At 45.0% G+C, this 13,479-nt stretch overlaps 1 protein-coding gene across 1 annotated transcript in view; it reads left to right on the top strand.

Annotated features, from left to right (window-relative positions):
* Nucleotides 1-13,479, top strand: part of LOC103185612 (adhesion G protein-coupled receptor B3-like) — a 231,373-nt gene that overhangs the window by 144,933 nt on the left and 72,961 nt on the right. The window contains exons 9-13 of the mRNA XM_042332747.1: nucleotides 797-898; nucleotides 4,731-4,837; nucleotides 8,171-8,365; nucleotides 8,871-8,939; nucleotides 9,916-10,024. Coding sequence (XP_042188681.1) covers nucleotides 797-898; nucleotides 4,731-4,837; nucleotides 8,171-8,365; nucleotides 8,871-8,939; nucleotides 9,916-10,024 — 582 coding nt within the window. The remainder of the gene's footprint in view (nucleotides 1-796; nucleotides 899-4,730; nucleotides 4,838-8,170; nucleotides 8,366-8,870; nucleotides 8,940-9,915; nucleotides 10,025-13,479) is intronic.

Here is a 13,479-nt window from a genome sequence, read left to right as displayed (position 1 = left end):
TTAATGGAGTGCGGGCGAGAGAGATATTCTGTTTTTCAGCATCCCAATCCTGAACGTGTTCAACCCCACAAAAACAACTGGCACTACACTTTACAGTAAATCCTGTAAAATGCTTTGGGATGTCCCCCCGATATGAAATGTAAATTACAAAATGTAAGGATTCTGTATTTATTATTATTTGATTGTTTAACAAGGCCCCACAGGGTGTGGTCCTGACTGCTGGTTTCATCTTGGTCTCCTAGCTTTCTCAAGAAATTCTCGAAAAGAAGTCATAAAACAGCATGTATTTATGTCTCTGTCAGTGCCAACAATGGCCAGCGGAAAACAATTAGCTAAGTGCCAGCTATTGCAATACGATGAAGCTGTGCACTGAATTCTAATGTGCCCTGCACTCGCTCAGCGACATCAGTATTTTGTGTGCATCCTTACATTTGGTATAGCGTCTTATCACGTCTTCGAGACATCTCAAAGCGCTTCACCGAATATACTGTAAGTCAATTGACTGTATATTTTGTGGGCGAAGCCTTGGCTCCTGCCAACCTGCGCCTAATATTTTCCGCAGTTAAGTAAGCCGGATGCATCCCTCAAAGGAGAGAGTGCGCATTCCATCCCAACAGTCTACCTCTTGGATTCCCACGTGTAGGTGGGATGCATGGAATTCTCAGCTTGGTTTGGATACTCTTAAGCACGGTGATGAGCTCCTGAATGTGTCAGACATCCAGCTGACCAAAAAAATGAGTTGCTGGAAACTATTGCTGATATCAAGGTAATTTATTCAGCTTGTCTTTCTTTTCAGCACCCTATGAGATCTGCCCAGAGGATTATCTTCTGTCTATGGTGTGGAGGAGAACTGCCGCTGGAGATTTTGCTTCCAACCGGTGTCCGCCGAATGCTACAGGTAGGGTAGCCTCCTCATTCTAACTAACAGACCTGAAATTTCACTGCTTATGAACCTAGCTCAATTGGTTGTACTCTCGCCTTCTGGTTCAGTAGGTTGTGGGTTGAAGCCCCATGTTGGTAACTTGGAACTCGCAATCTAATGTTGGGAAACTTTCCTTACTCCACACACCTCTGTTTACCTAGCAGTAAGCACAGCCCAGTTGTTAGTCAATTGGTGGATCACTTTTCTGGGGATAATAATTCCTTCAAAAAAAGATAATAAATTGGTCACTTCAATCCAAGACTGGTTGTGGGACACTGCTGGGCGCAATTGGCAGTCATGTTTTGCCCACAGTCAATTCACTTTAGAGTATATTCATAAATGTGAAGTCCTGTAGCTCAGTGGTTAGAGCACTCGCTTTGCAAGTGAGAGACCCGAGTTCAATTCCAGGCAGAGGGCGAAACCTTGGGCAAGTTTCCTTACTCCACACGCCTAATAATAATCCCTCCAAAAACAATAATAAATTGGTCATTTTCAATCCATGACTGTTTGTGGGACATTGCTGTGCGCAATTGGCTGCCGCGTTCGCCCACAAATATACAGTCAATTCACTTTACAGTATAGTTTCTGTGAAGCGCTTTGGGACGTCCAGAAGACGTGAAATGCGCGATACCAAATGCAAGGATTATTATTATTATGAACTTGGATGACACTGTAATTGCAGTGCTTGGGATGAGCGCTGCATTGTCAGTGGTGCCATCTTTCCAATGAGATGTTAAAACAAAGGTCCCTTCTGCACTTGTTCAGTTAAATGGTAAAGATCTCATAGTGCTATGTCCTGTCCAGCAATCCCCTGATGAAATTAGTTACTCATTTCAAGGCTGATTGTAAGACTTTAGTGAATGCAAACATGCTGCCACATTCACCTACAAAATACACTTTTATGGCAAATCATTTGAGACGTTTTTACAGATGTAATAAGGCCCTCTATAAAATTAAATGTAAGTATCGTTATTATTGGCTTGTTAATGCTCTCACTCTCAATTTACCAGATCGTGAAGCACTTTGAAATGTCCTCCCTGTTTTTGTTGTCATTATTATTACACACATATATATCCTAGAAAATAAAAACCTAAATGGGGTAGAGGAGCAAAGGGACCTAGGGGTACACGTACACAATTCACTAAAAGTAGCATCGCAGGTTAATAAGGCCATCNAAAAAAGCAAACCAGGCATTGGGGTTAATTTCTAGAGGGATAGAAATGAAAAGTAGGGAAGTGATGGTAAGCTGCCATTGAACCTTGGTTAGACCACACTTAGAATACTGTGTGCACTTCTGGTCCCCACATTATAGAAGGGATGGAGAGGCACTGGAGAGGGTGCAAAGGAGATTCACAAGGATGATCCCAGAACTGAGAGGTTAAACCTATCAGGAAAGGCTGAACATACTTGGACTCTTTTCTGTTGAAAAGAGGAGGGTGAGGGGTGACCTGATGGAGGTCTTTAAAATGATGAAAAGTTTTGCTGGGGTAGACATAGGGAAGGTGTTGTGCCGCTGGGGGAGAGCAAAACCAGGGGCCATCAATATAAAATAGTCACAAGTGGATCAAATAGGGAAGTTAGAAGAAATTTCTTCACACAGGGAGTAGTCGTCCTTCTGCTCCAGGATAATCCTGGAGGCGAAGAACAACCCCAGGCTACTGTTTTCCACCACAACCCGACTCCTCCGTCCCCCCCGCCACCCCGCGCAGGTCATCTCCTCCAACCTTCACTGCGAGGAGATGCTGGATTTCCTTGAATCCAAGATCAAGGGAATTCGCTCCGCGGTCACTTCCCCTCCAACATCCACCAACCCCCACCCCTCACTCCCACACTCCGACTGCTACCCATCCTCCCCTACTCACTTTTGTACCCGTTTCCCCACCCTCTGTCACCAAACTCATCCTATCCCTGAAACCAACCACCTGCTCCCTTGACCCCATCCCCACTCCACTCCTTATCTCCCAGCTCCCCTTTCTTGCCCCACATATCACCGACATTGTCAACCTGTCCCTCTCCTCTGGCTCTGTCCCCATTCCCTTAAAAACTGCCACCATCACGCCCACCCTGAAAAAACCCTCCCTTGATGCGTCGCAGCTATCAAGCTACCGGCCCATCTCCAACCTCCCCTTTCTCTCCAAGGTCCTGGAAAGAGTTGTCGCCTCCCAACTGCGCTCTTTCCTTTCCACCCATTCACTTTTCGAACCCCTTCAGTCAGGTTTCCGTGCTGCCCATAGCACAGAAACTGCCCTGGTCAAGGTCACCAATGATATCCTGACCATCTGTGACCAGGGCTCCCTCTGCCTCCTCGTCCTCCTCGACCTATCGGCAGCATTCGATACGGTCGACCACGCTATCCTACTCCACCGCTTGTCCTCCCACCTCAACCTTCAAGGCACTGTCCTTGATGGTTTAGGTCGTACCTTTCTCACCGTCTTCACTTTGTCTCGACAAATGGCTTCTCCTCCACCCCCCGCACTGTCTCATGTGGTGTCCCTCAGGGCTCTGTCCTCGGTCCCCTCCTCTTCACCCTCTATATGCTCCCCCTTGGTGACATCATCCGCAGACATGGAGTTAACTTCCACATGTATGCGGATGACACCCAACTCTACCTTTCCTCCTCTACTCTCAACTCCACGACCACCGATGTCCTGACAGCTGCCTGTCCGACATCGAGTCCTGGACGAGAGACAACTTTCTTCAGCTCAACGTGCGAAAAACCGAGGCCCTCCTGATTGGCTCACGTCAGCGCCTCCGCACCTCAGGCGCCGACACCATCAGCATCCAAGGCTGCACTCTCCACCTCTCAAAGCCAGTCAGGAACCTCGGCGTTTTGTTCGACCCTGAGCTGTCCTTTCTCCCTCACATCCGCACCACAACTGGCACCGCCTTCCATCACCTCCGGAACATCGCCAGACTACGGCATTACCTCACCCCTCACGCTGCTGAAACCCTGGTCCACGCCTTTGTCACCTCAAGGCTGGACTATGGGAACTCTCTCCTCGCCGGCCTTCCCGCCACCTCCCTCCACACTGCAGGTCATTCAGAACTCTGCAGCTCGTGTACTGTCCCGCACCAGGCTTCGCGACCACATCACTCCCACCCTCGCTCGCCTCCACTGGCTCCCCATCCCCCAGAGGATTGATTTCAAGATCCTCATCCTCACCTACAAGGCCATTCACGGCCTTGCTCCCTCCTACCTCTCCAACCTACTATCCCCCTACCTACCTGCCCATACCCTCCGTTCCTCCGGCTCCGGTCTGCTCCACGTCCCCCGCCCCAATCACGCTACCATCGGTGGTCGGGCCTTCAGCCTCTCAGCCCCGAGGCTCTGGAACTCTATCCCCCAGTGCCTTCGCCTTGCCTCCTCCCTCTCCTCCTTCAAGGCCAGTCTCAAAACCTTTCTCTTTGACCGTGCCTTCAGCTCCCCTCTCGACTCTCTACCCCCTCCTTGCTCCCTCCCTCCCCTCACCCTGACCATTCCCCCCCTGCTCGGGTCATGACCCAACTGTGCAGTGCCTTGGACGTCCTCCTGACGTGAAAGGCGCTTTATAAATGGAATCTTGTTGTTGTAGTGGGAATGTGGAACATGCTACCACAAGGAGTTGTTGAGGCAAATAGCATAGATGTATTTAAGGGAAAGCTCGATAGGTACATGAGGGAGAAAGGAATAGAAGGTTATGCTTGAAGGCTCAGTTGAGGAAGGCCTCCACTCTACAGGATACCCAGTGAAGCGCTTTGAGACGTCTCGACCAAATGATAAAGCGCTATTGTCATTATTTTATTGTCTTTCTGCTTTTCCGACTTACAGGAACCACCAGCAGACGCTGCTCACTCGACTACAATGGCGTCGCTCACTGGGATCCGCCCAGCTTTGCCAGATGCATATCGAACGAATACAGATACTTACAGCATTCAGTAGGTGCAAAGTCAGCTCCTTTACCTCCTGCTTTACCCAGGGCACAAGTGCAGCAAGCAGAACCTCAGCGCTTGGCTGCCGCTGCGAATGCTTGCGACAGGTTCACTTCTTGTAGGTGGACACGCATGCTTGGGTAGGTGTCAGTCTGGCTCAGTCGGGAGCACTCTCGTCTCTGAGTGAGAAGGTTGTGGGTTCAAGCTCCACATCAGAGCTTTGAACTTGGACAGCCTAGGCTGATGCTCAAGTGCAGTGTTGGGGGAGCGTTAGGTTGTCGGAGGTGCCGTCCTTCGGGTGAGACTTTAAACCAAGACCGCTGTTCAGGTGGATGCTAAAGATCCCACGGCACAATTCAAAAAGTGAAGGGAGTTTCTTTCTCCCGGTGTCCTGGCCAGTAATCCCCCATATAAAAGTGGGCACTCATTTCATGATTTCATGATTGTTCACGGAAATTGCTGTGCGCAATTGTGCCGCCGAGTTTGCCTGCAAATATACAGTCACTCCATTTCAGTTATTCCTGTGAAGCGCTTTGAGATGTCATTCCCATGTGATAAGGCGTTATACTAAATGCAAGTATTAATATTATTATCTTTGACTGCACTTATAGTCACCTCCCTTGTCACCACCATCCCTCCCCCACTGAGCATCCGATCACACTTTAAGATGTTATCCTGTGTGAAAGACACTATATAAACACAACATGATGGTGTTGGTCAGGGAGTTTCAGTCAGGTTATTGACCAGTGGCAATGAAAGGAGATAAGTGTCTATCTAGATAATAGTGCATGACTTTATTACTGGCCCCACTTAAAATCAGATAACTCAGTAATAACTTATAGCTAATAATTTAATATTTTAATAAGAAGGTGACTGATTGAAATATACAAAATTATGAGAGGTTTTGTTAGTGTGAATAAGGAGAAGTTATTTCCATTGATAGGGGAGTCAGTAAGTAGGGGATATAGTTTTAAGATAATTAAAGAACACCCAAAGGAGAAGTTAAGAGGAATTTTTTCACATAGATAGTAGTTGGGATGTGGCTGTTGGGATGCCTTACCTAGTAAAGTGGTGAAGATAGAGTCCATTGTACCTTTCAACAGGGAAGTAGATAGATTATGAAAGAGAGGGTCTTGAAGGAGTTTGGGGATAAGGCTGGGCAATAGGATTGAACCGATCACCTTGCTCTGAGCCAGTGTAAGCTTGATGGGCCGAATCGCCCACTTCTGGCTGTGGATTTCTATGTTTCTACTTTGTATAGTGCAAAGTTATCAACATCCAAGGCAATTTGTTGAATTACTGCTCTGTGACCCTCCTTGTTCCTATGGCCCCATCCGTTCCCTGTCAGAGAAAATCACTTTCCTGAAGAAATAACTCCTCAAAATAAAATTGGTCACTCAATCCACGACTGTGCGCATTTGGATGTCATGTTTCGCCCACAAAATACATATTCAATTTACTTTACAATATATTCTGTAGAGTGCTTTGAGACTCTTCATCAATGTGATAAGGCATTATATCAAATGCAACGATTATTGGTCTTATAATTGCATTGAATCCATGATAAAGTGAAACTTAAATTATATCAGAAACAACAATTGGAATTTCTACAGCGCCCTTCACCCAGGATAGCCTCGGAATGCTGCAATACTATTATATCAATATAGTTCATGAGTAGGTGACAATTCTTATATTTGTTGGTGCCTATAAAGATATAAAGATATCTGACAGTGTCTCTTTTTTCTTTAAAAGGTCTCCGAGCCCTAAATGGCATCTCTCTGAAACGTGCATATTTTAAAAATAATTAGCTTGTTTGTATAGTTTAATGCGGATCCAAGCCGAGTGCAGCCGACAAGTTATTTGCATAAAAGGGAATATTTATTAGTTGATTTTAATTAACTGTGAATTAATCTGCATGAATGTTCGTGGGTTTTCGGCAACAGCTGTGCAGAGTGCAATCTTTCTGAATTCATGTCAGCATAGAGCAAAGCACATACTATACATAGCAGTAGCCTGCGGGATATTTCATTCAGTTTTCCTATTAAGCAACAAGTGAATACTTCTCCTTAGAGCATGTAAGCAGTATCTCCTGTTTCCACGGTGGTGTCCTGTAGCAATTAGGTTGGTTCGTTCACCTTGCAAATGAGAGGACCTGGGTTTGATTCCCAGGTAGGAAGTTTCCTTACTCCAAACTCCTTGGTTTACCTAGCAGTAAGTAATAACCTGATTGTTAGTTGATTGCCAGATCGCTTTCTGGTGGTGATAATTCCTCCAAAAATTAAAAAATAAATTTGGTCACTCAATCCACGACTGTTTGTTGGACATTGCTGTGTGTAATTGGCTGCCACGTTTCGCTCACAAAGTACGCAGTCACTCCACTTTACGATATATTCTGTGAAGCACTTTTGAGACCCCTCAATGAAGCTGTATCAAATGCAAGGATTATTATTACATAAGGTAATGTGGTTGGCCACAGAATGTCACACTCGAGTCAATCCTCTTTGACTGTACAGCAGTTCAGTTACTGAGCCAGATGGGTCTGCATTGTTAACCTCGCAAGCCAAAGTCCTAATGGATATGGTGGTCCGAGCTGGACAAGTAGCAGGAAGGGTTCCCAGATCGTGATCTCAATGGCAAGCCATGAGGTTTTAGCTGGTTAAATTGCATCAGTATCCCAACTTACAGTCTCAGATCCCCAAACCTCGAGATGAACTCCTCTCTCTCAATACATCAGAACATGAAAGAGCCTCCAAATTTCTGTAAGGTCAAGACATGATAACCTAGGGGTGCACCCTTGTGTGGAATATCATTGGGTAATCAAACTGTGAACTCAAATTGGGTAAATTGTAAATTTTGATAGTCATGTGACCAAACTTTGGGGCTATAAAAATTTCGGGAAGAGAAATGCCTTAAAAAAACATGTATTGGCCAAAGATAATGGCAACTTCCAGCCAGAGAAAATAAACTGATTAAATACCAATTATCTCTAAGTTAATCGCTATTACATTACACAACCTTAAATTCGTTATAACTGTACTTGGTTGAGATTGTTACCATTGTATTGTGGATGATTGAACTAAATGATTGATTGACCCATTACTGTTGTGGTTATTGTCGCATAAGTACCCTATAGTGCAGAGAGCGGTGGTGACTGTAGAGTTAATGGAAATCATGAAACAGTGGAAGGATTTGAACACAGGCTATAAACTGGTGGGATTCCGGGTCTCCAGATAACTGCAATGGCATTCGAAATTCTCTTTGATCCGGTCGCACTAATATCAAATAAACATTTTGCAATCTCTAAACAAAAGTATTTCTGTGCGTCTGTTTTGTTTTTAGGTCAAAGAGCACCTCGCAAAGGGACAAAGGATGCTGGCAGGGGAAGGAATGTCTCAAGTCACCAAAACCCTCCTGGATTTGACCCAGAGGAGGAATTTCTATGGTGGAGATCTTTTGGCTTCAGTTGAAATCCTTCGAAATGTCACCGATACTTTCAAAAGGGCAATTTATGTCCCGTCATCTGATGACGTGCAGGTAACATACCAGCCTGGCGCAGTGGTAGCGCTCTCGCCTCTGAGTCAGAAGGTTGTGAGTTCAAGCCTCATGTCGGGACTTGGAATCGCATAGTCCAAGCTGACACTCAAGGGCAGTGCGGGGGGCAGTTCTATTTCGGAGGTGCCATCCTTCAGATGAAATGTTAAACCGAGGTCCCATCTGCCTGATCAGGTGGATATTAAAGATCCTATGGCACGATTTGAAAAGAGAAGGGAGTTTCTCCTGGTGTCCTGACCAACAAACCCTCAAATAGAATTGATCATTCACTCCATTGGTGTTGGTGGGATATTGCTGTGTGCAAACTGGCTTCTGCATTTTGCCCACAAATGACACAGTCGAAGTCACTTTTCAGTATATCCTGTAAAACACTTTGCGACATCGGGACAACTTGATACAGAGCTATATGCAATGCAAGAATTATTATTATTAAATCTAACTTGTGTCAAGTATTGCTGATGTGAGTCGCCCTTGTTTATGCCAACAGAACTTTTTCCAAATCATCAGCAACCTTCTCGAGGAGGAAAACAGAGGCAAGTGGAATGACGCACAACAGGTAAAGCATTCGCTGGGGCCTGTTTTGATGTTGGGCATAGTTTCGAACCATAGAAACTTACAGCACAGACAAGGGCCATTTGGCCTCTCATAAGTGTTTTGACACCCTCAAGAGCAATACTTTCAGTGCCACCTATCTGCCCTTTCCCCATACCTTTGTAATTGATCCATTTTTAGATATCTATCTACCTTTTTAAAGGCTAATATAGATCCTGGCTCAACCACTGTTCCCGGCAGGATATTTGCATGTCCCTAACTACTGTGCATGTGCAAAAATTCTTTTAACCTCCCCATTTGCTTGTTTACTATCTTCAACTAATGCCCTCTAGTCACTGACTCCACGACCAGTGGAAATAATTCCTCCCTATTGATTCTATCAAAACCCCTAATAATTCTAAAGACTTCTATCAGGTCACACCTCAACCTTCTTTGTTCCAATGGAAAAAGTCCCATTTCTTCCAGTCTCTGTTTATGGGACAAACCACTCATGATATCATCCTTAATGGTAGGTATAGTCTCATCCCACGTTAGGGTAACGGAAGCAGAAAATGAAGTGAAAATGCAGACTCTCTCTTTCAGTAAAGACCACAGATTGTTTTTTGTCAGTTGAGTGTCTGACTGCAGCAGAAACCCACCACAGTGCTTAACAGTATCCGAACCAAACTGAGAGTTCCATGCATGTCACTACAAATGGAAATTTCCAGAGGGTGGGGGCAGAAAGGCTGAAGTCCTGACAAACAGCGGAGCAGGGAGGGTGGGGGACATGGAGCCGGACAATGCCTGTCGAGCGGAGATGTTAGTAACTTGTCTCATGAAATGCACCTATGGTTACCTCCCTCTCCCCCTCTTCCCTTGCTCGGGATCCACTATGCAGTGCTCCGAGGCGCAAACCCTACGTGAAGAGCGCTGTGTCAATGCAAGGAGCTGCTGCTGTGGTAAACTGAAGTGAGCCGACAATGAATCCTTTCTGTACACAGATTTATCCTGGTTCGGTGGAGCTGATGGAAGTGATTGAGGATTTCATCCACGTTGTGGGCATGGGCATGATGGACTTTCACAACTCGTACCTAATGACAGGAAATCTAGGTGGGTGTGGTGTGGCAGGGTGGGGGTGGGGTGAGAGACTGCGGAGTAAAGGCAACAGAAAGCACAGTTCAAAAGACACATCTATAGACCAGGCCTTAAAGGTGCAGAAGGGAGGGAGGGAGTCAAAGGGACACTGGGATGGAGTTCCGAAGAGCAGGAGCAGAATGGATGAAAGCTCGTTCATTGACGGTGGAGTGGTTATGTGTTATCTGAATGGAAAGCGAGGCTGGGGCAGTAGGAAGTCTCAGTGAGGTAAGGCCATGAAGGGGTTTGAACCTGAAAAGCTTGAGAGTGAAGTATTTGCCCATCTTCAGTTTATCCAGATCAGCCTTACAGTGACTTGGAAAAAAAATTCCGTTCGACGTAGCACCATTCACATCAGAAGGACATCTCATAGCATTTTGTAAGATAATGTAAAATGTGGTGACAGTACACAACAATGTCCCACAAATGCAAATGACCAATTTTTGTTTGTGGTGATTGTTGGCCAGGGCACCAGGAGAAACTCCCTTCTCTTTCGAAGTAGCATCAAAGGACCTTTAACTTCCACCTGAACTGTCAGATGGGGGGCCTCAGTTTAACATCTCATCTAAAAGCCGGCACTTCCAAAAATGCAGCACACCACCTGCAGCACTGCAATGGAGCTTAGATTGGACCCCAAATGTGCCTTGAACCTACTGCCTCAGAGGCACGAGTGCTACTGACTGAGCCAGGCTGACACCTGAAATTGTAAACATGACAATATTATGATAGGTTTCAGTAAGGGCTTTATCTGGGTGGGGTGTAGTGGGGGGAGGTGGGGGGAAAGGTAAGTGTGTTCATTTTGCATTGAGTTAGCTCCAAGGTGATTAGGACTATAATAATAAAGGATCTACTGTAAAGTGAATTGGCTATTTTGTGTGCAAAACGCAGCAGCCAATTGTACACAGCTGTGTCCCACAAGCAATCGTGGATTGAGTGACCAAATTATTATTTTTTTTAAATGTATTTGTTACCTGGGATAAGCGTCAAAAGCCCCAGCCTGTAAGATAATTTCCTCTTTAAATACAATATGACACAAAAGAATAGGAGGAGGTGTTTTTACCCAAAGGGTTAGTAGGATGCCGCGTTCGCCCACAAATATACAGTCAATTCACTTTACAGTGTGTTCTGTGAAGCGCTTTGGGACGTCCTCCCGACGTGAAAAGCGCTATATCAAATGCAAGGATTATTATTATTATTATTATTATTATTAAAATGAACTGCTGGGGCTTATGGTTGAGGTGCAAACCACAGTTGCTTTCAAGCAGAAACTTCAGGGTGTCCACAAAGTCCTGTTACCTCCATGTATTGTTTTTCCTTCAGTGCACTGACCAACAACTGAAACATGTGGAAGAATGATGATGATTGTATTTAGAAGTACTGAAAGGGAGGTATTAGGACTTTGTGAACATCCTGTAGATAAGAAATACTTTAAAGGGACACAAGGCAGGTAAATGGGTCTAAAAGAATGTTCTTTTGAAGAGCCAGCCCGGACACACTGGGCTGAATGACCTTTCTCTGGGCCATAAATTTCTATGGTTCTGTGGTGCAGGATAATGGAAAAAAATTAAATCCAGTTCAATTATGGAAACTATTTTTCTGCACTTTTTAAAAAAAAAAAAAATTTAATTAAGAATGACTTCAAGAAAATGTCACGGTTCTTCCTCTGTCTATCACTTTTCTGACAAAATGATCTCACGGGCTGAAGGTTCGGAGGAATTTGGGGGCCTCAGGGGCTTCTGAAGTAGGTGTAAAATAACCAGCAGGTGTCTCTGTCTCCAGCTCTATCTGAATGATCTTCATCAGACTATTCACAGTTCACAGATCTTGGTTAGCCTATTCACAGTTCTGACTTGATTCAGCCACTTGGACTGTGTGGAGTGAGGTTATTAGCTTGGGTTGAATTGTGTGCAGTTTTGTGCTGTAAACTGCTCCTGAATCCAATTAACTGGAGGCAAATTGTTGGTATTACATTGATCTGGGCTGGATTTGAACTGTGGAGACGAAAGTGAAAGGGTTTTGGTTTAATCCATTCTGTTATCCGGGCCTCTCTACCTCTCTCTGCTTTGCTCTCTCTCATCAGTCGGTCTCTCTATTTGTCTGTCACTGTCCATCAATCTGTCCCTGGGTCTATGTCTGTCTGTCTGACTGTTTTACTATCTGTCTGACTTTCTGTCTGACTGTCTGACTGACTGACAATCTGGCCATCCATTTTTTCAACCAACTGATTAACATTTAATATAGTTTCTTTATGCCTTGGAATATCTCAAAGCATTTCACATGACTTTTCTATATTGAGTGTCTTTGTATGCAAAGGCATCAGCCATTTATGCAGACAACAAGATCCCACAGAGAGGAACTGGGCTGCAGTCATTGACAGGAGAGGGAGAAATTTGCAAATAATGTCCTTGGAAGAAAATAAAGATTAACCCACATAAACATTGGGCTACCCACAGGCCACAGAGCTGATACCACCCACTCCTTCCCATTAATATATGACAATAATTATGCATTTAATAAGATTATTCCAAATGTGTTCCAGACGCACCAGCTGAAATTATTTATTTCCATTAGGAATTAATCTTCTTATTCCAATTCACTGCCCCTGCTTACTTGTGTTACACTGGGGCATGATTTGCAGTGGTTCATAACATAATGTTCTGTTTGTGATAATTAGCACACCAAATTAATTATGTTCTTCCACTGCCTTGTCCAGTTAGGACTACCCTACATGTTAGTGCTTTGACTTGCAAGGTTAACAGGAGATAAGTGGAATGAAAACCTGCTTCCAGTCGGCCCTTCCAAGTCCTGCTGACGAGGCAGTCTGGCTGTCATCAGCTTTGCTCTGCAGTGCTTTCAGCCACTACACCCCAAAAGTATAGAACTCTCTCTCTCTCAGCCCCTTCGTCTTGCCCCACTCTTCCCCATTTTGAGATCACACCATAAGACCTTCCTCTTCGAGAGCCTATGGTCACCTCCGCCCTTCCCCCAGGTCAGCATCAGGCTCCACCACTGTTGCTCGCTCCGAGATGCTATCTTGCATGAGGGGCATTATATAAATGCAAGTTGAATACTGTTGACCTGGTTCAGCAACTAGACTATAGAGAGAGACCGTCACAGAGGGTTGACTCGATTCTGACAATCCATTGCGAGATGGGTCATCTTGGAGCCAGCTCTGTCCCAAAGAGATCTATCTCCCTTTAGCTCCAATGCAAATTTGACCCCTCTATCAGATATCTTCCACAGGAGGGGAAGGGGATCATTTCTGGTCATTGAGGGATCAGTTAATTGCAACGTGAAGAGTAATCCTAAAATTTAAAATAAACACAGACGAGGTCTCGGATTCTCCAGTCTAACAGTTTGACACAGAGAATCACCAGGTGGCTGAATAAAAATAGTCACATCCTGCTAGGTGTCATCTCCTCGCTCGTTTT

Source organism: Callorhinchus milii, unplaced genomic scaffold (assembly GCF_018977255.1).
Source record: "Callorhinchus milii isolate IMCB2004 unplaced genomic scaffold, IMCB_Cmil_1.0 Scaffold3, whole genome shotgun sequence".
In the NCBI taxonomy this organism is placed as follows: domain Eukaryota; kingdom Metazoa; phylum Chordata; class Chondrichthyes; order Chimaeriformes; family Callorhinchidae; genus Callorhinchus; species Callorhinchus milii.
The sequence above is the reverse complement of the archived record's forward strand: the minus strand, read 5'-3'. Positions and strand labels throughout refer to the sequence as shown.